This window comes from Scomber japonicus, chromosome 18 (assembly GCF_027409825.1).
Source record: "Scomber japonicus isolate fScoJap1 chromosome 18, fScoJap1.pri, whole genome shotgun sequence".
In the NCBI taxonomy this organism is placed as follows: domain Eukaryota; kingdom Metazoa; phylum Chordata; class Actinopteri; order Scombriformes; family Scombridae; genus Scomber; species Scomber japonicus.
In genome coordinates, this window is record NC_070595.1 from 19,552,655 (window position 1) to 19,578,710 (window position 26,056).

At 40.7% G+C, this 26,056-nt stretch overlaps 1 protein-coding gene across 1 annotated transcript; it reads right to left on the reverse strand.

Annotated features, from left to right (window-relative positions):
* Window positions 1-1,943: 1,943 nt before the first annotated feature.
* On the reverse strand, window positions 1,944-14,784 carry LOC128378384 (C1q-related factor). Its single transcript, XM_053337885.1, has 2 exons — window positions 14,158-14,784; window positions 1,944-2,123 (listed from the first exon to the last, which is right to left on the reverse strand). Exons 1-2 carry the CDS (start codon window positions 14,764-14,766, stop codon window positions 1,944-1,946), a joined length of 789 nt encoding a protein of 262 aa, XP_053193860.1. The 5' UTR covers window positions 14,767-14,784.
* Between the last annotated feature and the right edge of the window lie 11,272 nt (window positions 14,785-26,056).

Here is a 26,056-nt window from a genome sequence, read left to right on the forward strand (position 1 = left end):
TGTTTTTAATGTTTGAACTGACAGACCATTCTTAAATTTTCTTAGTTTAAACAGCAACAAGAAACACACATTTCAAGTCATGTTGTTTGCACTGTAGTTAGCTAGTCTCACAGAGAAAATGAGATCCTTTACATATCATTTACCCTAATTAGCGTTATTTGGGATACAAGAATTCTCGTGAGACAAGTCACTCAAAAAATCCCATTTATTATTTAAATGTATTCAACAATTTTCAAAAGATAAGATAGACAAACATGTCATAGATTTCATTTACAAGCTGTTTGTTCTTCTCATCATATCTATAGAGGCTCAACCACCCTACAGAGCACAATCTCATTGGCTGCTGAGTAAAATATCTTCGTCATTGGCTGTAGCACAGAATAACTCTGAAAAGAACGATGTAGCTATGGCACGGCACATGCTAAAATGCAGACACTCACTGGTATGCACAGAAACATACATACTCACACGTGCAAACACACACACACACACACACACACACACACAACACACACACACACACAGAGGCACGCACGCACACAAACGTGCAGTCATAATAGGCCATGTCATTCACCCAATCAATTTCATTCTCAAGCAAGCTGTCAGGCCGCCATGTTGAGTAAATATTACCATAATGCCTGTGTGTCAGTGAATATGCAGCTAATGAATGGATGACATCCAGTGAAGCTCAGAGACACTGAAACAGAAAAATTGCCCACTCACTGTTACTGTGCTTTAACGCCCCCTCCACCCTCCCACCATCTCTCACTTCTGACTCTTTCTCTGTCTTTTTGTGACTTCTTCTCATTCACCCTTTGCTTCAGAAGCAAGATTTTTACTGTGCAACAAGGCTTGGAGGTTTGGCACAGCAGAGAAGAAGAAGAAAGTATGGACGCTTCTTCAACTAGCTTACCTCAGAAACTCAAGTTTTTGTTTCATCACGTAGCTGCTTGTGCCGAGTGGAGCATTTACATAAGACTAGAACATTGAAGAGACAATTTGAACTCTACTTTTAATCCAAACAGCAGCAGGACATTGTATGTGTGTGTGTGTGTGTGTGTGTGTGTGAGAGTGTGCGCCTGTGTGTGTGAGAAACAGAGTGAGGAGGTTTGTGGAAAGGGTATTGTCTATATGTTTCTTTTTTTAGATATATTGCAGAAGGTACAGTGCAGAATGTATTGTTATTCTCCACATGAACAATATATAGTTACCTTGCTGTACCCAGCGATGAAGAAAAACACCCACTGCCATGAAATAGTGACAGCCTTGAGTTGATTTCTTTTCCAGTGGTTAGATCTCTTAGCTGCATCACAAAAAACATCTCACAAATCCGGTCGCTCAGTCAAACAGGATATCTTCACAAGGGACAAATATATTCTCTTTTTTTTTTTAATCTCATTTGTGTAGAATATTACGCATGTCTACGAAATAAAAACACAATCTAAGGAAAATTGCACGGAACAACACTACGAATTTCAGTCAATCAAGTCCACTGACAGTACAGCTGACTGTTGCCACTGTGGAGAGAAGAGGTGAGATCATCCACTTTTTGCAGGGTTTTCATTTTTGTTGTTGTTGAGATTTCTGTGCAATGGAGCAGGGCTGAAGAGGAGAGACACTGAAAGCGAGGAGCTTCTGACACATTTGCATTGTGATGGAGAGTGCTGAAAACACAGCCCACCTCCACCTCACGTCCCGCTCCTCCTACACCTCCCGCCCAGCCCCTCTCAGTGTGTCCTCAGGAGCTTTGCATCCAGGCTCGGCTACAGAGCCTGGATGTCTTGGCTGATGGATACGAAGCAGAGGTGTCCATGATGATGGAGAGATTTAGGAAAACTAGAAAGCATTCCGGCTTTTAACACACACATCCTCCTCCCTCCCCGTCATACAACTCTTTCTCTCAATCTCTTCCTGTGCTGACTGTCTTTGTGTTTGTCTTTTTCTCAGTCTGCATAGAGGATGAAGCCAGAGAAGGTGCTATACTTGTTGTTGTTGCCTCCATGGGCTTTGCCTCCATCCAGTTTGATGTAAACCTCATCCCCTGCGTCCAGATGGAGGATGACGCTGTTGGAGGCGTAGTCATAGTTCTGGTCAGCGTCTTGGGCGATGGCACTGGCTCGAACCTGGAGGGACAGGGACAAACGAAGAGGCAGGAGAGAGCGGGTAGGCGTATTAGCTACAGTACTTTTTATGACATTGGTTTAATTAGTTTCTTTTTCTAACACAATTTACACACAAATGTTTCCATTTTAAAGACTCTCATTACCATACATCTGAAGTAAAAGTTTTTAGAATTTATAAGTGGTCATAGATCTCCAAGCAAAGGCTGCAAAATCCTCTTCATTTGTCATCTTAATAAGTTCAAGGTCTACACGAAAATACACACAATTACAGAAAATCATGATAGTTATTTATTTTAATAATTTGTTTTAAGTTCAAGTAAATGCATGAGTTATGAGAAAATAGTGAAAGTCTCTCTCACAGTGCTTAACAAATCCTTGCTTTCATTTAGATACACACCAAAAACTGATCACTTCTTCTTTGCCTTACAGTATGTTCTGTTTACTGGGTTTTGATATATTCCATTAAATATATTAAATTAAATTAAACATTTAATTTAATTAATTGTTAAAACAACAAATTAGACTAAAAACATTCAAACAAAATATAAAAGTTATTTTCTTGGCAGAGGTAATGAAAGGGGAACAAACATGAGCCTAAACAAACAGTCACTAATCTGGAAAATCACAGTGCTGCTAAATCACAAGAGAGCGTTTTTAGGGAGAGCCAAATGAAAACGACGTTTGCAATATTACAAGTTTTTTTTTTCTTTTTTTTTTCATTGTGAAGTTTAACAAGTTAATGGATACATCAATGGCACAAAATATTTTTAAACCACCAGCAGCAACCAGAGGGTCAGTCAAATCTCAGGCCAGTCTGTCAAGCAGATTTATGGTTTCAATCAAGTCAGTGGTCTTTCACAGCCTTGGAACAAGAGGTCCACACAAAATCACACAAAGGGTCTCCGAAACTGAACAACAGGGTTACGAAAGGTTTTCAATCTGGATGAACATACTGAGAAAAGGCAACTAAAGGCAACTACTGAATACAAGCAGACATTTGATAATGCATAGTGAGAAATTAAGAATCACTTTGCATGATAAAAAGGAGGAAAAAGGGTTTTTTTCACCTTTATATTTGTGTGTCAGTGTGTATTTGTGTGTGTGTGTGTGTGTGTGTGTGTGTGTGTGTGTGTGTGTGGTCTGCCAGTCTCACTACAGGACATTTGGTGCTGTTTCTAAATAACCTGTCCTGGCTAATTAAGACCTCCACCACAAACATGGTCTCTCTCTCTCTCTCATGAAGAAGGCGCAGCTGCAATGCCAAATTGGTGCTGAACAATGGCTGTGCTATTGTTTGTGTGCACATAAAAGCCCAAGCTCAATACATGTATGTATGAGCATGTGTTTGTGGATGAAATGAATGAAAGAGAGATACTAATACAGTGGTAGATTAATTGGTCACATTATTAGTAAAGTTATATCTGAAGCTACAATTTTTTAAGACTTCTATCTGTAGCCTTTTCTTTGCTTAATGAAAACTAAAAAGCGTGAGTAAAAGTTCGGGGGAAATCAGCAGTGACATATAGTGAAGGTCATCTACTGAAAACCAGCATACAGTGTGTGTCTTTGTCTGCTGAGCCACCAGGCCTAATTAAATATTACCCTGCACAACAGTCATGAACTGTAACCCTACGCGGTACAGTGCAGTCTGTAAGTGTTTGGACAGTCATATGCAGTATTGTCTGTAATTTTCTGCCAGGTTTTACTTATAAATAAACAATCATTATAAGTTGCGCATTGATTGAACAGCGCAGGTTGTTTGTGGTTCACCAAATGTGGCAATGCTGCAAATACTACAATGATCCTAAACATACTGACAACCAATACGCTTCTTTCAGCCAAACAGTAGGATGTTCTTGTCAGTCACTTGATCTCATTTCAACTTAGCATCCATTTCTGCAGACTAGGCTGAATACAAAAATCCCCCAAAACAAAACAAGAAGTGAATGTGGCTGCAGGCAGAGCTTGGCATGTCTATTATAAACTACAAACAGTAACTGATTGCAAAGGATTTTCAACTAAGCATTGACCATATTTGCATTTATGCTAACTTTGGTCACCTTTAATTTGCTATAAAAGGGGTTATAGTTCTCAAACTATTCACCCAGTATGGATGTTAAATTTAAACTGCAAGTCAGCACTTTAACCTTATAGGTACAGTATTGTTTCATTTCAAATCCAAGGTACTACGGCACAGAGCTGAAACAAACTGTATCTCAGTGCTATTAAACAGCTACTAACAAGGAGAAGGAGAACTGCATCAGACATAACTTAAGTAGAACACAATCGAACCAGAAGATCATTATTTTCTCTCGAGATGAAAAACAAGAAAGTAGTGTACAGTATATCTTTTCAAGTAGACACTGGTTAAACAAGGCAATTAGTCACTTAGTTTGGTCAGTAAAGTTGAATCAAAATCGATAATTTACGTGCATTGGAAGTGTTTTCCTGTGGCTCATTATCGGGTCTCCAAAGTCCATTGTGGCCCTTCCCTTGGCTCAGTGTTAGTCCGCACAGCTTTAAATCGGGGCTTTTTGAGCGGGTGTCGACAAGCTGGCCCAACAGGCGGCATAGAGGATGCCCAATAATTAGTTGGCCTATTTAAGCAGTACACACAACAGGCATATTTACAAATGTGAGGAGAGGCCAGCTACTCACAGAGAGCTCCTGCACAGAAAGCATCACTGTGGCCAAAATTAACAGGGTGTCTGGAAAAGGTTCTCTTGACATTTAAACATATTAAAATCATAAATCATATTTTTCTTCATTTTCGTCATTTATTCCACTCAATTAACAACATGCTAGTTTAATGCTTTCATTTTGTGTTAGTTATTATTTAATTGTGTAATCAATGATTATTTTTTTAGTTAATTAAATTAAAGATGTTCTTCTTTTTGTCTTGTTCTACTATAGTAGCTTTCACTGCTAACAAGCTACTGCTACTGTCTGTGTGCAGCAGATGTGCAGAGGTGCAAAGTTAAAATGTCTTATTAAAATGAAAATGTGTAGTAAAGCTTTCATGAACTGGATAGTTTTTTTAGGAGTTTGAATCATTGTTACATGATAAATGCATATAATTAAATGAATATATAATTAGACTGAGTGAAAAAAAACAAAAAAAATCTTTAGGAGGACAATGCAGGAGTCTTAGTTGCTATATATCCCTGAGCAACACAATCAATATCAAAGACAGACTCTTTCTTGCACCTCTACTGTAAAAGACATGTCGATATTAAGATGCAGTACTGGCTAAACCAGACTGTGTGCTACAGAATTCAAAGTAACATTGCATTACACTTTTCTTCAGAGCACTTTATCTTAAGTGTCAGATAGGTGGGACAGCATTTCTACTAATATCCTGCCCCCTCCCCAAAATCAACATATCAAGGGTTGCCACAGTGATTCTCTGTGTCACTCGGTGAAAAGAATAACAACTATCCAGCTGCTTTGTGACAGGAGGCCATTATTAACATGATTTTCAATAATTCAACGATACAGGATGGACTGCAAAACAACAAATATTCATATAAATATTATGGAATTTTAATGCCCCCCCCCCCCCCCCCCCCTCACTTGAATTATTACGTTCAGGCCAATATTCAGCTGGATTTCTTGTGAAGTCCTCCTGCTACCCATCAGACACTCAACGCTCTGTATGATTTTCAAAGAGACTGTTTTTTTGCTTTACCTTCAGCTTACGGCATTGAATTATGAAGCAAGGCTGAGTCTTCTTCAGTCTTCTTTACAACATATTGTCAGTGATTTAAAAAAAAACTTGAAGTGAAAAATAAAAGTGGTATGCAGTACTTTTATAGTGAGCTAGGTGAATTTAAAAGAACATCGAGCATGGGCAGAGCGCTCACAGTAACATTTGTTCAAATTATTATTATGTGCAGCAACATTTTAGTCCTAATGACTTTGCACAGGCTAAATAAACTCTACTATATCTACCAAATCACCTGGCAGAGGTGTGATTTCCAATTAGTTATGGTGAGGTGAGACAGATAGTTGAAAAGAGGTTTTGGTGAACATCTTAAACCTTTTTTAACAATATACTGTGCACAATGGAAGTTATATTGGTATGAAATGTGCAAGTGATGTAAAGGCTAATCTGGATAATGAAATTCTGAGGAGAGATCTTAAGATGCAGGGGTAATATATGGAATATTGTACATTTTTTTCTTATTGTTTATCCTCCTGATTAAATCTAGCACAGCTCATATCGATGTGCAAACAAAGCCTCCTGTTCTGATTCTGATGCTGGCGTCCAGTGCATATTAATATTATATGATGTGCCCTCCATGTGCAAAGTCAACATCATCTTATTAGAGGGTTACCGCTTTTGGTTGATGGGGGAGTGGGTGATGATGGCTCAGGAGGATTTGTCAGTTGGGATTTTAATGAAACTTTATCAAAATATTTATTTTGTAGGTGTTTATACAGATCCTGTGAACCTCTGGCAATGTCACAGATGTGTAATATAGCTTAAATTATTCTCTTCATTTGCTCGTTAAGGATCTAAATTTAACACATCCTCAAAAGCATGATTGGGAGGAGGGGGTGGGAGTGGGGAGTGGGGGGTGGGGACAATGCTGTACAAATACCACATTTTCCTTGAGCAGAGAAAGAATGAACAAAGCCCCAGTGAAAGTAAACTTCCTAGAGACCCTTACATTGTAGCTCTTCCACAATATTATTTTTGTTTTGTTTCTTTGCTCGAATGGTTTTTTATCCCCATCTGAGACTAACTGCCTCCCCCATTTGCTTTCAATGATAAGCATGCATGAATAAAACCTCTGACTATTTTTGAAATAATGATCAGGGAGCTCCTTCTTCTGTTTTTTTTTCTACAGCACACAAGGAACTTGTTAGGGATATGAGTTAGAGGTTCATATGCAGGGTACAGTGGATGTATAGCGAGAGATGAGCAGGACAAACAGCCAACTGGCAGTGCGTGACCTTGACACAGAATATGTAGAGGAACTTTGACAAGACAAACAAAGCATGAGGCCGTAAGCGCCGGCTCTAGTGATGGTAAATGAGGTGTCAGGCGATGTTGTCTTCCTTGTGGCTGCTCGTGCGTGTTCGTATCCGTCATATCGTCAACGTGATGGCTTTGATTGAATAATATTCTGAGTGGAGACACAGAAAATTCAAGTCTGCACTTGAGCTTAATAGATAATGTGTGCCTGGGAAAGTGAAATGTGGATTATTTCAATTTGTTCACTGTACCACTGTGAATATGAACGTGACAGTTATCAATAATGACTCTGGAAGAAGAATTTATGTCCTTTTAAAATACTGACTGTCCCTGTTCCTCAATAAATTAGATTTCTTTTACATTAAGCTTTTACTGAAAAAGGCAGTATGGCATTGGAAAAAAGGCATTGTATGATTGGCTGGATTTAATATAAAATACTATTTATATTAAAATCAGTAAAGTTTAAAGTCTGTTGTGCATCTGTTGTGTCTAGTGCAGGAGGAGCTTGTAATGTCTCAGTGGGACAATGATCTTACAAGAAGCTTTGTCACAATGACAAGGACGCGTCTCGAGGCTTCTCTGACAGGGATTTGTTGACTTGATGTTGAGCCTCCATTTTGGATCAACAAGTCTATTGGTCCTCTTTAAATCAAAGTGTACTTCCATCTAATTGTGTTTGAACATTCCAGCCGTGAACCGCATAACTAATAGCAGCTTAGATAGCAGCTTAGATAGCTTGCCACGGCTATTGAGCCTGCTCCAACATTTGACTGCACCACACACACACACACTCACACACACACGGACATGCATACATAAACACATACACACACACACAGTGACAGACAGACATACACATTCATTTACATGCATCCTTGTGTGCACATATACACATGAGAAGCAATTTTACTCAAATAATGAGAACAGGAAATCACGATGGGTTACAAGAGAATTGCAGTAGTTGTAGTTGTCAGATAGCGTCAGGTCTGCCGTGGGTTATGGGTTTATTTTGTCGGTGGAACCTAAGTGAAAACATGATAAGAGGAATGAGTGGTAACAGGAGATTTGCCATCTGTCAGAGGAGAGTAGAAAAAGGCCTCCTGAATTAATTTCACCAGCTGTTCTCTTTGTACCTGTTCAGCCTGGATGACTTAACTGAGCAAACCTCTCGCCGTTTATGAAATTGCTTCCAGTACTCCTAAAAGGTGAGTCCAGCGTCAGGTATTAGTTCATTAGTTTGTAAGGTGTATCACTGAGACATAATCCAAATGCTGCTGAAAAGGGGCCAAGGAAAGCAGCGTCGCAATTCGGCAGGAGCAACAAAGAGGATGACATCAGGACAGCTTCTCCTGAAAATGTCACTGAAAGAGGCCTGACAAGGGAAACAGTGATGGAAAAAAGAGGCATCAACTTTGACCTGCAATCCAGCCACTCTTTTCTTTCTCGTGTCTGACTCATCACGCTCAGTTAATTACTGAGGTAGACAGCGCTGTCTGCCTCAAGTTCCAACACCAAAAACTGCAATCATTGCTCGCAGCGCTGTGTGAAAAGAGACTTTTTGCTGGAAATTTTTCAACCTTTGTTCACACTAAGCCTGTTTTTCTGTGCTTCCTATTAACCCTGAAGCACTGTGTATCATGGTTTAAGATTTTCACTTTTCTTTTTTTCCCTATTTTTTTTAAAAGGACTCTTCTAAAATGAGGCAAAGTGATTTTCTATGTAAGCGTTGGATGAGAAGCAGACCATCAGCCTTGCAGTGACATGTATTTTTCATACAGTAGCCGATTCATCCTCTCTTACTGGAGTGAGTGTTGATGTCTTACCCATATTCATTTTAAGGGAGGGGAGGAGGAGGTGTTAAACACATTGAGTTATGTAGCAGACTGTGAGTCATTTAAAGCCATTGACTAGCTGATTCCTTTTGAAGAGGGAGAGGATAATTGTGGGTATCACTGAAGACTGAATTCGGGGGATGGCTAAATGTCAGGGGCGTGGGGAGAGACGGAGAGAGAGATGTTTGCATAAGAGGGCCAGGGGCACTTGTCTATCTCCCATATGGCCCTCATTATAATGAAGAAGCCTTGTGAGTCAACACCACAGCATCCTTGAGTCAGCCAGCCACAGGAGATGATCCATAGCCTATTTTAGACCGTATGTTTTTGGTTTCACAGTACATATGAGACATTATAACTGTATTTCATTAGCTACTTAATCTGAGATGCCAGCACAGGGAGAGTGTTCTGGTACCTTCTAATGCCTCCTGATTTGAGGGTCTCATTGCTAAATGTTTTTAAGTAATCAAATTATTACATACAAGGAGTGGGCCGTTTTTGAGCAACTTTTGAAACTTCACCAATAAATGATAGATTTTCTTCCCTGTGCTTGCAGATGACTGCCCGATGTCATCTTGACATTTCCAATCTGTGTGGTATTTCCTAACAACATGGGCCAATCTTCATTTAATAGCCCTCGCACCTAATTAGGCTAGCTCTAATGTTCCACTCGGCAGAGTGTCAAATCCAATGTCCAATTACACAGCAGATCAAGGCCAAAGGTCCGCCTCCACTACCTCTCTGGCTGATTATAGAAGAAGTGCCACGGTATACATCACACAGAAAAAAATAGGTCTGTCAAAAAGAAAAAAGAGGAAAGAGATACATGTACATGCACGCACACACACACACACACATAAGGAGATCAATACCGCAAGCAAAGAGGCTGAGGGACAGAGGGTGGCTCTCTCAAACCCTGCCTGTCTATTTCAGACAGAGTCTCTCTGTTACACCAGGCAGACACACAGAGGCCTCTCAGTGCTGAAATCACACCACGATGAAGAATAGCAGGTCAGAACATTACCAGAATGTTAAATCAATCAAGTCTAAGTATTGCTGTATCTGGGTGTCACGGTACTGAATAATCAGATTGTAGAGGTGTCTAGTGCTTTCAATGGCCACTCACAATTTTGAGACAGACAGATATTAAAATATCAATCAGTTTTGAACTTATAGGGGAAAAAAATAACGGACTACAGCCCACCCTAAATGAAATGTATGAAAAGAATCTGTTTTTTTTATATTCACACCTTTCTTTAGAGCGTACTGTCAATATGTCAATATTCAAATCAAACAGAGCAGTCATTCATCCAGATGGCTCAGCTTGTATGTTTAATGTTGGGATTGACACCACATGTGTTGAAGCACAATGCGTGGGTTTCACCTGAATACAGAGCAACAGGATAAACAGTCTCCATGTGCACTAGAGCTGGAAACCCCCCTGGAAGTGTCTTCATGGGCGTATTGAGTCGAATTATGTGACAGGGACTTGCAACTGAGCTAACGTGAGCAACGCTGTGGGTGGGGGGGGAAAAAAGCCTTTCTTTCTTCAAAGCGAGGTGAACACAAAAACAAAATCTAAGCAAAGGGTGGTATGCTCTAACTGATTCTGTCATAGTGCAATGCATCACTTGAGAGCAATGAAGAATATTGATGGCACTGTGTGTTAGCGAATCGATTCTGTGATATCGCTATCCGGGTACCCTTCTAAGTGTGCTGCGGCTTTTTACAAGAAGTTTTCCTTTTAGGGTGAAAACTTTCTGCTCATTTAGAAAGGTGAGCTCCTGTAGACCTGCTGTAGAGGAGAGATGGAGGGCAGTGCACAGTTGGGGTGGGTTGAGCCAGTGGGTTAGGAGGGTGGTGGGTGTGGGGTAGTGGGGGGACCAAGCATGAGCATAGGCGTGTGTGTGAGCATTTGCGAATGTGTGTGTATGTGAGAAGGAGACTGCAGTGGTAATTGCTAGGAAGAGCCATGTGCACGAAGGACGTTGAAGCTTATTAAAGGAGGAGACAGAGTGATTATTCACTATGGTCCTCTTGAGAGACTGACGCTGAAGTCATTGCTTTTAATTAACTCTGAAACGGTTTTGCGGATTAATAACAATATTAAGAAGGGAACGGAGAGGAGAAGCGCAAACACATCCTGGATCTGGTTCAAGCTTTTTAATTACAATTAAATAGACTGGATGGCACAATAGCACAATAACTGTGTCCTCTTTTCTTTCTCCCCGTTCGACAGAGTCCAATGAATTTGTATTCTTTGTCACTGCCTTGTCTGTCAAGACATGTTCAAGACAAGTTAAAGCAAAGCATTGATTTACTGGAAGAAGTTTAGGATTGGTTGGAATATTTGGCACATGAGTAAAAGAACAGGCGATAAGGAAGCCAAAAGAGTGTGCAGAGAGGAAGCAAATAAAATGTGCTGTGCTAAAAATAGATTCCTTATTTGTTTGTTTTCCAGGAAGCTCACTTTTTGGTCTAGCTTGAAAAAAGTGCAAAGTTCTGGGGACAATGCAGGGATTCTTCACTAAGCAAAAAGAAAAAGAAGTAGAAGATGCGGAGAGGAAATAAAGTAACCCGCAGATATTGATGTTAGCTTGTAAGAACCTCTGGAGTGGGAGGAGCACATGCTGGGGTGAAACAGCACTGCAGGGCCTGGAAACCCACCACTTCACTATAGCCAAAAGATGATAAAATACTAGTATTGTCTGCAATTCCCTGGTCTCCCCTGTCCCAAACCACAGTGTAGCTTTTTGCAGCCTTAATGAGCTGAGGAGTGCACAAGTGTGACTATAGGAGATTCAGTTTGACTCTCAGCACTTCATCAATGATGTAGCATAACTTGGCCCAACATTTATAACCATTCGCAGTCATTTGCAGAGACTAAGACTCTGGGGCCTTATCCATCAGCCAACCACACAAACTAATAAACACCACAGTGAGTGAACTACACATTTATGTATACGCTGTACATGGCACAGAGGAAGATAGAGAAAGAGAAGCAGTTACCACTTTATAAACATTACACGAGTCTCTGGAGATGCACACTGTGTGCGTCTAACTTAAGTACCTCCACACCCTCCTCTTGGGAGCACAATGAAGCGGGAACAGAAGGCGTTTTACAGGAACATATGTTCTTCTTCCCCTATTATATATCAATGCTTTTACGCCCACCCATAAACATTACTGTTGAGTGAGACATTATATATAGAAGGCAATTGCTGCAACTCTTTTTTTTCTTACCGGGTGTAAACTTGGTAAGGGTTTTAACCTCTAGCTGCCTTCGTGATTGTATAGGTTTACACCGCTAAGCCGATGCCAACTGTTATTTTATCTGTAATCTGTACATATCATGGTCTCAGCACTTGTAAGGTTAACAGCTTCCTGCTTTAATTAAACACTGTTTCTCAATTTTGAATATTCAACATGGGGAGTGGGACATTTTTAAAAAGTGTGTAAATGAAAATGTACTAAATTTAAGATTATTTCACAAATGCCAGTATTATGATGTGAACATATGAAATAGATCAGAGAGACTGCTGAGCAATGATGTCAAATAACAGCTGTAGGATCAGATTTGGTGGATTTATAATCATATTTATTATTGATTTTATCCCATCGCAGAGATTTGTTGTTGTGACTGCAGAGGAAGCTGATGGTAAATAAGCAGAAACTCCAAATGGTCATGAAATGCAGTAGCACTATTAATGTATTGTCAGCTTTGAGTTTGATCTTAACTTATCATATACAGTGAGAAAGATACAGATACAGACAAGAGATGATGGTGTTATGACATATGGTGCTGCTAGGTTTGTGAACCAAATAAGAAAACATGTCAATGTGTGAGATAAAATGCAGGCAACCCCTTAACTTTAAGTTGAGTAAGCATTTTTCTAAAATAGCTATTGAAATTCTGCTTGTCAGCATGTCTGAATTTAGTTTTACAGTTTATAACTTTATACTGTAGCATAAGTAAGTATTTTCTTAAAAACTTGGCTGCTTGCTTCTTTGCTGATCTATTGTCTTTGAATGAATACATCTGTATTTTAAATGCTTTACATGATACTGACAATAAATCTATGTGACACAGATGCAACTGTGAGCAAACAAAGCAAACAATAGCCTAACTGCAATAACTGTAACATCCATCTTTTTTTTTCTTTTACAGGCTCTTTTACAGAGCCTCTTTGATGATAAGAGAGCTGACGGCTGATCGGAAGGCTGCAAACTACACTTACACACATTACCAACCTGAGAGGACCCTGCGGGGCGCGAAATAAAATTAGAGCCCCATTAAAACGATGCATCAAAGAAGCCGAGAATAGATCATGTAGACGTCCGAATGCATTCAAAGCGACTGCAAAAGACAGATGGATGCAGCGACGGACAGGCAACATAATCCAGTGCACAAACAGGTATGGTCAAAATTGTTAGCTATATTTCTAATATTTCCCCTCCAGTCCACTTCCAAAGCGCAGAGACCAAAGTTCACGGTAGAAGTGTGATTTCTTTAAATAGAAACTAAAAGTAATCGGGTGCACACACCTCGAAATAGTACAATAAAAATTATGGTAATAATGATGATAATTTTGATGATGATATGTGACAAAACTAAACTATAACGACTCTTGAATTATAAAACTAAAGTAAAAGCCTGTCGAGCGCGTCCTATTCATCCTTTAAGCTTTCAAACATTTGAAACTACAAAAATGTCGTTTTTATCATCACTCCAGCTTCCCCATCGCAACAGCACTGCCTATAAATTACTATACATTAATTACAACTTTAAAAAATGACCAAGGACCCGATTTTTTTTTTCTTTTCCAAAATATAACGATTTAAGGCATAAATAGCGGCACGGACCCTCTGCTCAGCCCAAACTGTGACCGTCCTTTGGATCGCGGGGCGCGGCAATGTCAGGACGCATCACGCGAAGAGGGGACACGGTTTGCAACCAGTCAACACATCTTTATCTCCAGGCACGCTGGGTGCCACAGCTGTGCGCTCTGGGCTTTGAGGCACACGGCAGATGCGCACGCTTGCTTCACAATGTCACTTTTTATTCACCGGCTTTATGAAAAAATCAGCGTTCTGTGTAATGGACTTGTAAGAGAGACACAATAGAGGACACAAGCCAGGAGAGGAGGAGAGTGAGCATCAGAGGTATCAGGTGTGTTTTAACTCAGGACAGAAAACTCAGAAAAAGTTTCAAACCACTAACCTGGCCGTTTTTGCAAAGGTCTGCCCACATGCTGGTGCCATCCCCTCCTCTCATCAGCACATGGTAGATGAAGAAGTATGTGCCAGGTATGCTGCAGATGAACTTGCCAGAAATGCCATCATAGTTGTTGCCTAGGTTGGTGACCACGTCGTCAAACTTGAGGATTTCGTAGCCTTCGTGGGGGTTCTTAAGCCCTGCATAGAAGGCCACCCGAGGCACAGTGCTGTAGGTGGCCGTGCTGATAGCTCCGTCCCCCCCTAGACCCAAAATCCCAGTCCTTCCCTGATCCCCTCTGTCACCAGGAGGGCCCGCTGGTCCTGGTGGCCCTGGTTCTCCCGGTGGTCCCGGTGGTCCGGGCTTGCCTGGCCTGCCAGGCTTTCCCTGTGGGCCCTGCAGTAAAGTGGAGGGTGGAAGCACATTGCTGTGGTCGCTCAACGCCTCTGCCTCAGCCTGGAGACCGGTGGAGCTGGTGCTGCTGGCCGGAGTGCCTTTGTTCAGGTAGGGGTCGCACACCATACGACAGGTGCCCAGCATCTCATAATGACTGGCATCTGTACCCACAGAGCTGACGAGTACGGGTATGAGTACCACCAGCACCAGGACCAGCATAACCCCTACGGCAGCCGCCACCAGGGTCTTCCTCCCGATGCTGAGTCGGGGAAGGGGCTGCGCTGCCAGCGTGGGTCTCCCGGGGGCGGAAATGGTGACTGGTTGGTGTGGGGAGCCTGTCACCGAGGAAAGGGATCCAGAGATCCCGAGAAGAGTTGCAAGAGGAGTGGAGAGTGTGTGAGGGTGAGACAGAGACCCACATACACTTGATACACCTCACTGCTCTGCTCAGTCACACTAAAGTAGGCAACCAGTCACTCACACATACAAAAAGACTTAAGGAAACCCAAGCATACACAGGGAGACATTCAGTGCGTACTTACAAACACATTCTGACTTGTGAGAAGAAGCAAGAAGGATGCAGAGCCCAGAGGAATGGAGTGAGAGACAGAGGGAGCGAGACAGAGAGAGAGAGGGAGAGAGAGAGAGAGAGAGAGAGAGAAAATGGTGAGAGTGGGTGAGTGTGAGAGAAACAGAGCAGCGACTGAATCTGTTGTATGTGTGTGTGTATGTGTGTGTGTGTGCGTGTGTGTATGTGTGGTGAGTTTGTGGTGCCTGATTCTCAGGCTTGGCTTTTTATACGGCAGTAGCAGCAGACCCCCCCCCCCCCCCCCCCCCCCCCCCGCCCTCCGCCCCTCTGCTCCCCCATCGAGTGAGAGGTTGGTGTGGTTACGTCCCCTTCTCTCTCTCCAGCTCATTCAGAGGAAGGATTCACATCACATTGCATTCCTCTCTACCACTCTCTCGAACCACTGAGGAACCAACACAACCCCCCTGACCATCTTGCTCCCCTTCTTTCATCCCTCTCTTCTTTTTCTTTTCCTTGCTCTCCCTCCTTTTCCCCACTTTTTCATGCCGTTTCTCACTCCCTTGCTTTCTTGTCTCTCTCATCAGCATCCAGCCTCTAAAAATAAAGATGGAGCTGTGGAAAGTCAATCTTTTTTTTTCTTTTCCTGGAGGTGGGTTCTAGAGATTCATGCATATATGTGCACAGACTCAAGACAGCACTTAAATCTCCTGTGCCAGGAAATGCTAGCAGCCTGTCAAATAAAAAAAAGGTGCTAATTACAAAACTTAATGCCAAGAATGAACTCATAAGCCAAGAAATTGAACTGTGTAACACAAATGAAACACATAGCCACACATGCAGAAGAACTGTTTGAAAACTTTTTGAAATAATCTTGGCGGCACATCATTCACAGACATTTTTTATGGATAAAGGCAATATATGTCCTCTGATTTTATTTTATTTATTTATTTATTTATCTGTGCTTGATAAGGGCAGATACAGTGTACATTGACAAACTGAAAAAAGCTATGTGATGCAATTATTGCATCACATAGCTTTTTTCTAATATAATATAACAAAATAAGCATAGTGTTTATAGCAGATTCTAATTCGTAACAAGTGTCCCTAGAAAGAGATTAAAACAGTGAGGCAAAAAGAAGGTAAAATAAGTACAAGATACAAAGCACAGCAACCGTGCAGCTTCAGAGATTAGGCTAGACTTGAGTCCAGGTTTGTCTCTTTACCCTCCTATTGTGTTTGCAGCTCAAATTTGACCCATGTTTGAATTCGTTAACAAGCACTGAAAAAGAACATTAATTATCATCCAGTAAAATGCTTTATCTGCTAAGTGACTTATTATTAATCTATAACATACTTTAGTTTAAAAGAGGCATAATTTATCTATTTTATTGCTAATGGCGAACAGAACTATATATAAGACAATGATAAACAAAATAAGTGGTGAAGTTTGCAGAAAATGTAAAGTGATCAGGTAGCAAGTTTCAGGACTTTGCTCCTTTCACAGAAAAAGCTGTCGGAGCAAAAGATGTTTTGCAGAGTGAAACTTTACAGTCGCCACTTGAAGCTGCTCTGGGGGATTTGATGCAGCTATGCAGTCTCTTGATGCAGAAAGGCTAAAGTGCAAGTCGATTTAAACATTTACACGCAAGCTTTATATAATGAAAATCAATAACGTTTGCAAAAGTTAAAATCTTGTATTTAAAATGCATATTTTTTTGCTTTTTGCCCACGATTTCCCTGGCCTGATTGTGAAGACACTCTCTGGATTTGATTACTGGTTGTAATCATATCTTGGTTTGGTTGGCCTGGGACCAGGTAGTTAAACCATAGGACAGATGTGAGAATATCATTGAATTTAGAAACAACAAGGCACTTTCCAATGGCAAGCAATTCATCATCTTAAAGCAGCCAAGGTTGGGCTTAATCGTTTTATGAATCTTTATAGCATGACTTTCAAAATTTAACTGAGAATGAGCTCTTTAATTCTAATGTTCAAGGTTCTGTTGCAGGTAGCTTTTTAATGGGAAAACAGATAGACTTGGTTTACTTTATGTTATGTGTCAAACAAGAGGCATCAAGCCAAGTGGATACTTTCTCTAAGTTTTTATCTTATCTGCAACAGCATCACAGGTTTTGCCAGATAAATGGATGACTGTATCATCAATGTACTGTACATCTAAAGAAAGTTTTGAAATGAATGTTTTGAGATTCACGGTATCAGATGTCTTTTTTTTAAATCCAGAAGCACTGCACCCACATGATTTCCTTTATCAAGTGGCTTTTTTATGTTTTCTAATAGCAAACAAGTAGCTGACTCTGAGGAATCGTTATGTCTAAAACCAAACTGTAGAGGGTGCAAATAATGGTTTGTCTCCAAGTACTGTAGCAGTTGTTCTGAGACTTCTCCAGCACTTTAAACAGGACTGGAAAAAGATTAATTGGTCTGTAGTTGCTAATCTCTTCAACGACCCCAGATTTTAAAATAGGCATTATGAAGGCATTTTCCATCTGGGAATTGCCCAGTTTTTATAGAAACATTAATACGATAGGGCTGAACCAGAATGCTCTCTTTGCTTTTTTTAGGAATACAGTATCTAGGTTATATATATATTTAGTGTTAATGGTGTTTAAATCGCTAATAGCTTTCAAGGCTTATTTGTCAACTTCCCTGCTCTCAAATTAATTGACATCACCCTCATCAGAAGCTATTAATATTAATATGGGAGACATTTATGACAAGATCTTTAGCAGGTTGAATGAAGAAATCATTAAATTAAGTTAGCAACTTGTACATGATCAGAGATAATGTCTTCCTCAACTTTAAGTTCATATTTGTGGGTGACATTGGTATTTAGTCTTATTAAACTGTTTAGCTGTTGTTTATATTACCATTTACTTTAGCTGCTAATAGGACTTGAATGTAATGATTTGCTTTTGAAATATGCAGTTACTTAACTACCCAATTTTGTACCCTTTTGAATATTTCCTAGTAAGTGCCATTTTGAGTTTTGACAAAGGTTTTTAGAGTCTAATCTCTTGGCTTCAGTAAGTGACAGCACATTGTTAGTCAGCCACGAGAGCTGTTCTTCTCTCTGTGGCTTTTTGTATTCATTTGTGTTAATTTAGTAAACTTGTCAACAATAAGACCAATGCCTGACATCGATTTATTACCGCTTCATTTACTTGGTCATGTTGTAGAACCTCATCCCAGCTAACTCTCATTAATTCATTCTCAAATTCAGTCAGATTAGAGGAATCTCAAGTTTTACTGCTCTGTGAAGGTTGTTAAAAAACCCAGCTAGACATTTTTTTTATTAGTTTTCTTGCCAGTAGTGTCATGTTATGATCAGACAAACTGTGATGTAAAATATATGTTTTTCGTACTAGATCAGGTTTGTTTGCAGATATTAAATCTATTAGTGTTTGAGTATTCTTGGTTAGGTGAATAGGCTCGCTTGTATTCCCCTCTTTGCCTTTCCCCTGTGTCAATAACCCCGTTTCTCCACCTGAATGCGCTGACACCATTTCTTATTGGAGTCTTTTTTTAGGTATTGATTTAATGGTTTTTATCAAATTAAGGGTCCTGGTTGGGAGAAAAAAAATCTATATGCAGCAGTGATGTCGTTTGTTTGACATTTTCATCCCTTAGAGTGATGAATGGTAAAGTAAGAAAGCAAATGACAAAGTTTGCAGATGGCAAGCAAACACAGTCATCATGTGAAACCGTTCAGAAGACTAAATGGACACGAAATGGAGAAAATATGCAATCTACATGTCGTTGTGTTCATGTTAGCCTCACAGAGACAGTGGTTGGAAAAGGAGAGGAGGGGATTTTGCCGCTCAGAATCTCAAAATGGAAACTAATACAGCTGGTAGCGTAACACCACATTCATCGATTTTAAATTAATTAGAAAAATTTAGTTGTGGCTATTCTGATGTTTAATTGAGTGAGTTGTGTGAGTATTGTCTGATATGGATTTGACACATTTTTGCCTAAATTGGCTGTTTTTCATGAACCAGATTTTTTAACTAATGAATTCCACCTTTCTGTTTAAACTTGTGCTAATCAGTGAAATCAGATGCTGCATTCATTGGTTGGGAAAAAAAATCTGCAGACTCTTGGCTTTCCATGTGTCATGATTGCCTATTCTTGGCATAGATATGACTGCTTGCGGCTGAGCTGGACTCAGCTCTGGTGGCGGATTGAGATGGATCAATGAGCAGGATGCAGTATTTGTCACCACTATACTTGACATATCACCAGTTTTTTAGCTAGATTTCTGTCTCTTTATCATCATTAAACTTCAGTTGCAAACTTATGGCATTACCAGTTGGTTGTCTAATTTATCACTGAGCAGAGTCTGTGAGACATACCCAAATAACTAGCACACCAGGTGTGCCTGCAATGCATATTTGCCTGTTTTGTTTTATTCTTCATAACAGACATGGAGTTTACCTATATGAGGAAGCACACAAGCTCTAAATTGGTTTTGGGGTTTGTTTAGGGGGCCATTGTTTGTTCTTCACACCTGCTGGCTGTAACTGCCAGTCAGATCACTGTGCCCCAAATCTCTAAATCTCTGAACCACAGAGATCAATGCACACCAGAGAGGACAAACAGAGAGTGATAGTGATGAAAGAGAGATGAGAAAGATGGGGAGACAAGAAATAGAGAAGCAGAAGGGAAGGAAGAGGTTCAACATGGAGAGGGAGTCAACTGCCATGACAGCTGAGCTTTATATCGGTGTAGCTGGTTTGTTTTGCTTGATTTGCTGGAGCATGTAGGGAGAGGATCCATGAGTGCTGACAGTCACGGTGAAACATGTTTTAATAGTGTGACATGTTTTGGAGCTCTAAGTAGCTGCATATGGCAAAGGCAGATTTTGAGTAGGTAATGTCTTTTACATGTCAGATTTTAAAGACTATTAGGGGGGTGCATGGGTGATGCAAGGGCATCACAAAGAGTATGGAGTCGATTCCCAGTTTTGGCACCTGGGGCGTGATACGTTCCAGTGAACAAATTTGGCATTGTTGGCGACTGACGAAGACGAAGGTTCTCAGCCTTGTTGCTGCAACACCGACTCCTACTGTTTGGTTGCTATGCCTGCACAATGTGGTGTGGAAGGAGGGATAGTGTGAAATGCCATCATGTTACGCTCCAATGAAGTTCAGTGCTGACAGGTGACAAGAAGTGGATGGTGACACTATGTGTCAGGGAGGAAGCACATGTCTGTCTACTGCCATCATCACACCAATAGGAGGGTTAGCTGTAACTTTCAATCTTAAAAGACCTAACACCTAAAATAAAATAAATAAATAATAGTCTTGGTCATTTGGTCTCGAGTCCATTTCAACAAATTCTCGATTCATACTCACCCATTGACCAGAACATCTTAAAGAAGTACATGTCAGTCTCTAAAAACCATTCATACATATCTTGGTCAAAGTTTCATGCTGAAGTTGAAACACATGCATTAGCTGAGCACCACTCAAACGTACAGGCAGCACACAGAGTACAATAATTCAAAAAACAGCAAAATGACAACAAAGCAGCTACATTGGTGAGTATAATATTCACATTACCAATAGACATGTCTATACTGTAAAAATAACACCTACAGCACATTTTAAAATAATGTAATAGTCCTTTAAATATAGTGCAATCTTTTTTTAGGCATTTGCTTTAACTTTCAAACTAACTGTTTAATTAAAAGAGAGCTTAGATGGTTGTACAGTACTGCTGATCAGACTGTGAAGAGAGTAAAAGTAAGCGGATGTGAGAACAAGACAAGAACAGGAAACCACAGCCTCAGTAGCATTGTGTCAAGGCATCAGCCACATCCAAACAGACCTCAAAAGCTTTTAATCACTTTGTTGTTCTCCCCAGTTACAAAGAGATGGGGAGGCAGAACAAACGTGTTTCTAAGAGTTTCAGAAGTGCACATGGGAATACCACAAAACATGGAACTTTTTTTTTTCCAAGAGGAAAGTTTAACAGGTCAAAGAAACAAAAACACCTCACAAACACACAAGCAAACAGAGTAGATGCCTCATCTCTAGTTGAGTTTGTGTCTCTGATTGCTTCCCTTGTGTTACTCCTGGCCGAGGCTTATCAAAGAGCTCCTTTCATAAGTGCCAGGATCAAGCCACTGCTGTGACTGCTTGGCACCCACTGAGGTGGTTTGGAGATGGGAAGGGGAGGGGAGGGTAAGGTGGGAGGGGGGGGCTTCAAAACAAAGAAGGCAAGGCAGAGGAAGTCAAAATTGAAGATGGTGAGCGAAAGGGAGATGGTGCATTTGTGCATTTAAAGGAAAATGGGAAAGGGAAAAGGCTGAGTTCGGAGGGGGAATTGGCAATGGCTTCTGCAAAGTGCCTGGAATAAGTGTGTTTTTGTGTTTTTGTTCATGACAGAGAGAAGGGAGAAAGAGGGTGATCTTTGAGTCTGGGGAGGAGTTGTTTTTTTTTGCTGAGAAAATTAATATGTATTTGCTTTAAGCCTTCTCTGCCTCAGTGATTTCTTGCTGACGCGCACTATAATGCACAGAATATCCAGGTGAATGCAGAAACAGTGAAGGACATGACTCCAGAGGAAAATGAACAACACACACACACACACACACACACACAGAATACCCTCAGGCCATGTGTTCCTCCTCACTACAGCAGCCGTGGTTCTATCAAGCTTGACGTTTGCCCTGTTTACTAAAGCATGTGACAGCGTTGCATTTTTACAAGACATAATAACTGACTTTGCATACCAGACTCATCCATTCAAAGGACAGCCAGCTCCTCTATGTTTGGGGGCATTTTTTTTTTTTTGCACGATAGATCCTGATACCAAAGTGATTACACTATGTTGTAACCACTTTGCACGTTATGTCACATCATGTGCAGTCACATCAGCCTTATTGCATGCACCCTTTAGTGCAATGAACTGATTATAGTTGCATGCTCTATGCAAGACTATGAAATATTTACAAGCTGATTACACTGATACGCTTATAAACAAAGTGTAGGATACTGTACAGACAATTTAGTGAAGCAGCTCAGGGTAGCCAAATTTTGTCACCCATGAATACTGCTTGATCTTTAGTTTCTGTTTACATGTTGTCTTTTCTTTCCTTGACTGAGCAACTGAGCTCCAAGGGAAATTGTTGTTTAACTCTAACTCTCCAATCTGCAAAATGAAGAGAAGTGAGACATCGCCGACATTGCAACAGACTGACCTGCTGCAGGGCTGGCTAACACACCCAGGTATCATAATGAATGTGGCAACGTAGTGATTTGTGTGTAAATGTAAAAATGTGTGTGTGTGTGTGTGTGCGTGTGATTCGTGTGTGCGTTCCCTCTGTCTGCCTTGCCTGCAGCGAGCCAGTTGTGGCTTCACTCGGTCTTGACTCCTCTCCCTACAGGCACCCAAATGATGGGATGACCTTTCCACCTCGGCCAGGACTGCAGTGTCACTCACAGCTTGAACCGAAAACTCATCTCCTCGCTTAACACTTCGTATCGCTCTCCTCTCTGCCTTCCTCCTCCACTTGCATCTGATTTCAATCCTGCCTTGTAAGAGAGGTCAGAAATGTATATCTTCAGATACAGTGTATGCAGTATACAGTATTGGCTGCGCTTTGAGTTTTGAACCATACCAACAACCATTAACCACAACCAACAGTGTAACACTTATATAAGAATTTCATTTTACTCTCAATTTGCTCTTATACTATAACATTTATAATACAAAATGTGTTTTGTTGCTGTTTTATCTTTCCCTTGCTTGATCATATTGCTTCAAGGTCATGAAATACAAAGTTTATGTGTATCTTTATGTGGTAACTGTTGATGAGTCAGGCCTTGTGAACTGAACTGAGATGGAAAAATGGAAAGAACCACAGTACCAAACCAATCCTGCTGATATATTGAGTTGACCTGTAGGTGGTCCAAAATCTGTCAAGTAATAACATCAGTGGAGGCTTTTGATTTGGTTGTGAAAATGAGCTGTTTTTATTAACAGGTGTGTGGTGTATATACACAGTTTTCACCCATATATTAAAATGTAGCACAAAGAAAGAAATAACAACTAAATTGTCAATTTAACCCCTGACAGAGTTATAGCAGTCTCAAAATTTTAACTAGAACACTTAAACAATAACTGGTACTGAACAAACACATCGTTGTATAATTTGCTGTATATAGAGTGTGGTCAAATTCTTTGTTTGAGAGATATTTGGTAAAGATAAGTGAAGATTTCTTCTTTTTTTTTTTGGTCGACTCTTTCTTTCTCTGTCTTTCTTTCTGTGTTTGTTCTCCTTCTTCTCGTCTGACCCAGGGGAGGTCCCAGGGTGGTTTCCTTCATGCAGGCATTGAAGACAAGAGCCTGTCAAAACCTCAGCTGCAGTCCAGCAAAGGCTCTCTGTGGCCTGGTCTTGCTCCCAGCATGGCAGCGCTGTAGCAGAGAAACCACAGAGGAATATTCTGTGCTTGGGGGAATGGATGAAGCGTCTGTGGAATAGACAACTTCCCCCAAGGGTGAAATGAAGGGAGGAGATGAAGAGTGTTAGGAGTGAGAAGGGGTTTTTATATTCTAGTGTTTGAGAAGGTGTGTGCGGGGGAAAAACACAGATTAAATAAGATGCTACAGATGCTAATAGGGCGATGTGAACCAGCAGTGCAATGGTAACTGAAACTATATTCTACTGTAAATGACGTGATTATCGTAAACATAAAATAATTGCCAATACAGAGATGCACTGATTCAGTTATTTTCTTGATTTATTACTAACATACTTACTGTGATACATGATGGAAACAGTACTCCATAGTCCTGAGAACCATTTCCACAAACTGCTGATTTAATAGAGTAATTAAATTGAAAAATGTATTCACATATCCAAATTCTTACATTCATTCTCAAGGTTTTTGCTATGCTTTGTTTTGTCTTTCTGTGTTGCCCACAACCTTAAAATAACTCAACACTGTGAACCTGAAAATCACTGTAAATTGTGCAAAATGATGATTGCATCGCCTTGTAGTCATATTAATATTAAAATCACTAAGTTATAAGGTAATAATTGCATCTCTTGAATAGCTCAGCAGCAATAAAATTTCACTAAAGGTCAAGGCTCAATATAGGAAACAGATGCATAATGAAATCATTACATATTTCACTGTGAGCCCATTGAGCCTGCAGGAGGAAGTCTGGAGGTGTGTGTGTACAGACGTGTGTGTGTGTGTGTGTGTGTGTGTGTGTGTGTGTGTGTGTGTGTGTGTGTGTGTGTGTGTGTGTGTGTGTGTGTGTGTGTGTGTGTGTGTGTGTGTGTGTGTGTGTGTGTGTGTGTGTGTGTGTTTTGGGGGTGGAAGCAATAAAGCTGCTGAAAAAGTATCTCCTCATCAGGAAATATGGGCAGTGTAATCAGTTGCCAACTCAACCTCTCTTTCTCTATCAAACTATCTAGCTAGCTAGCTAGATAGGTAATACCATAAAAATGTATTGGGATGAGAACATATTCACAGCACTAATAATATGCCATGTAAAAACTCTGTCGCCTCTACAGTGCGATGTCATATGGAGTCATCCTCACTCCTCACCTCTCTCCCCCAGCATCTACCCTCTCCCCTCTTGCTGCCAAGCACCCTTGGGCCCCTGACCTCCAACCCCCGACCCCAGCCAGCAACCGACCCCACCCCTCAGCCTCTGTCTCACAGCACAGATCAGCATTAAGTATTATGCAATAAGTATGTATTTATGTATATAAAGTCCTGTCAATGAGTCATGCACAGCGTGGAGGGAATTTCTGATTAACTCTGATGAAGTTCCTGTCCCTTTAGCTCCCATGTCACACCGCAGGCTTGTCTTCCAGCTCAGTTATATATCATATAGTCTTTAGGGAGGAGAGAGTACAGTACAAACCTTCATTAATAGGAAAATCATTAATATGGAATTGGGAGCAGGGAGAGCACATCCTGAAATAATGAGAAACCCATGATTAGTGATGCTGTGTCTCCACGTTTGGGCACACATTTATTATTAATCATTCAAAAATAAGTGTGGGAAACATTGTGTGTATATTTACAACGTTTACATTAAAATGTGTTTGCTTTTCCTGCAGCCTGTGGACAATTGTGAGTGTGAGTATTCACAGCTTAATTAGGGCTGCATATGCTGGTCTATGTTAGACACAACACTTTCTGCAAAGTAACTGCTGACCTTGACCTTGTGTGTCTTTGTATGTTTCTGCTTATTTTCTTCCTCCCTGAAAGAAAAAAAAAATGTTTTCATCTGGACGAGCATATTTTACCGGTGAAATCTTCTGAGATGCATGTGTGAGCTGACCACCTGACAACGCAGCTGGATCCAAAAAATGTTCCAAATTTCTCCTGTGAGACAGAGAGAGAGAGAGAGGCAGAGAGAGAGAGAGATGGAGAAAAGACAGATCGAGAGCATGAAAGGTGGAGTGCAAAGGGGAGCAACCCAAAAAGTGGTAGTACCCTCCCTCCTCCCTCTATACAGCATGGCAGTTAATTTAAATTCTGCAAGGAGACAACCCATAAATCACCTCCATTCTGACTAATGGCTTCTGCACTGAGGGAAAACTCTTGCCTCTCTACCTGGAGACTCTCTGCACTGCAAAAAATATAGGCTGCACTTGGTTTGTGTGTATGAAGTATGAAGTCTGTGTGTGTGTGTGTGTGTGTGTGTGTGTGTGTGCGTGTGTGTGTGTAGAGTATACCGTATATGAGTACTTCACTCAGAGAGACAGTTTTTGAAAGAGTCAGCAGCAGCAGGACTAACCCTTCCACGTGAGCAGCTTTCACTGGAGGCAGAAATCCCCCTGTGTTGGTCCATAATTAGCCCCCATAACTGCAACCTCTGACGTCAGAAGTATGTGACACAAAACTAACCTTGGACTGGATACCAAAAAATCACCCTGGGTTAGCATACAAGTGCAGCTCACCCAGATTTATGAGTCATGTGCGTCATAA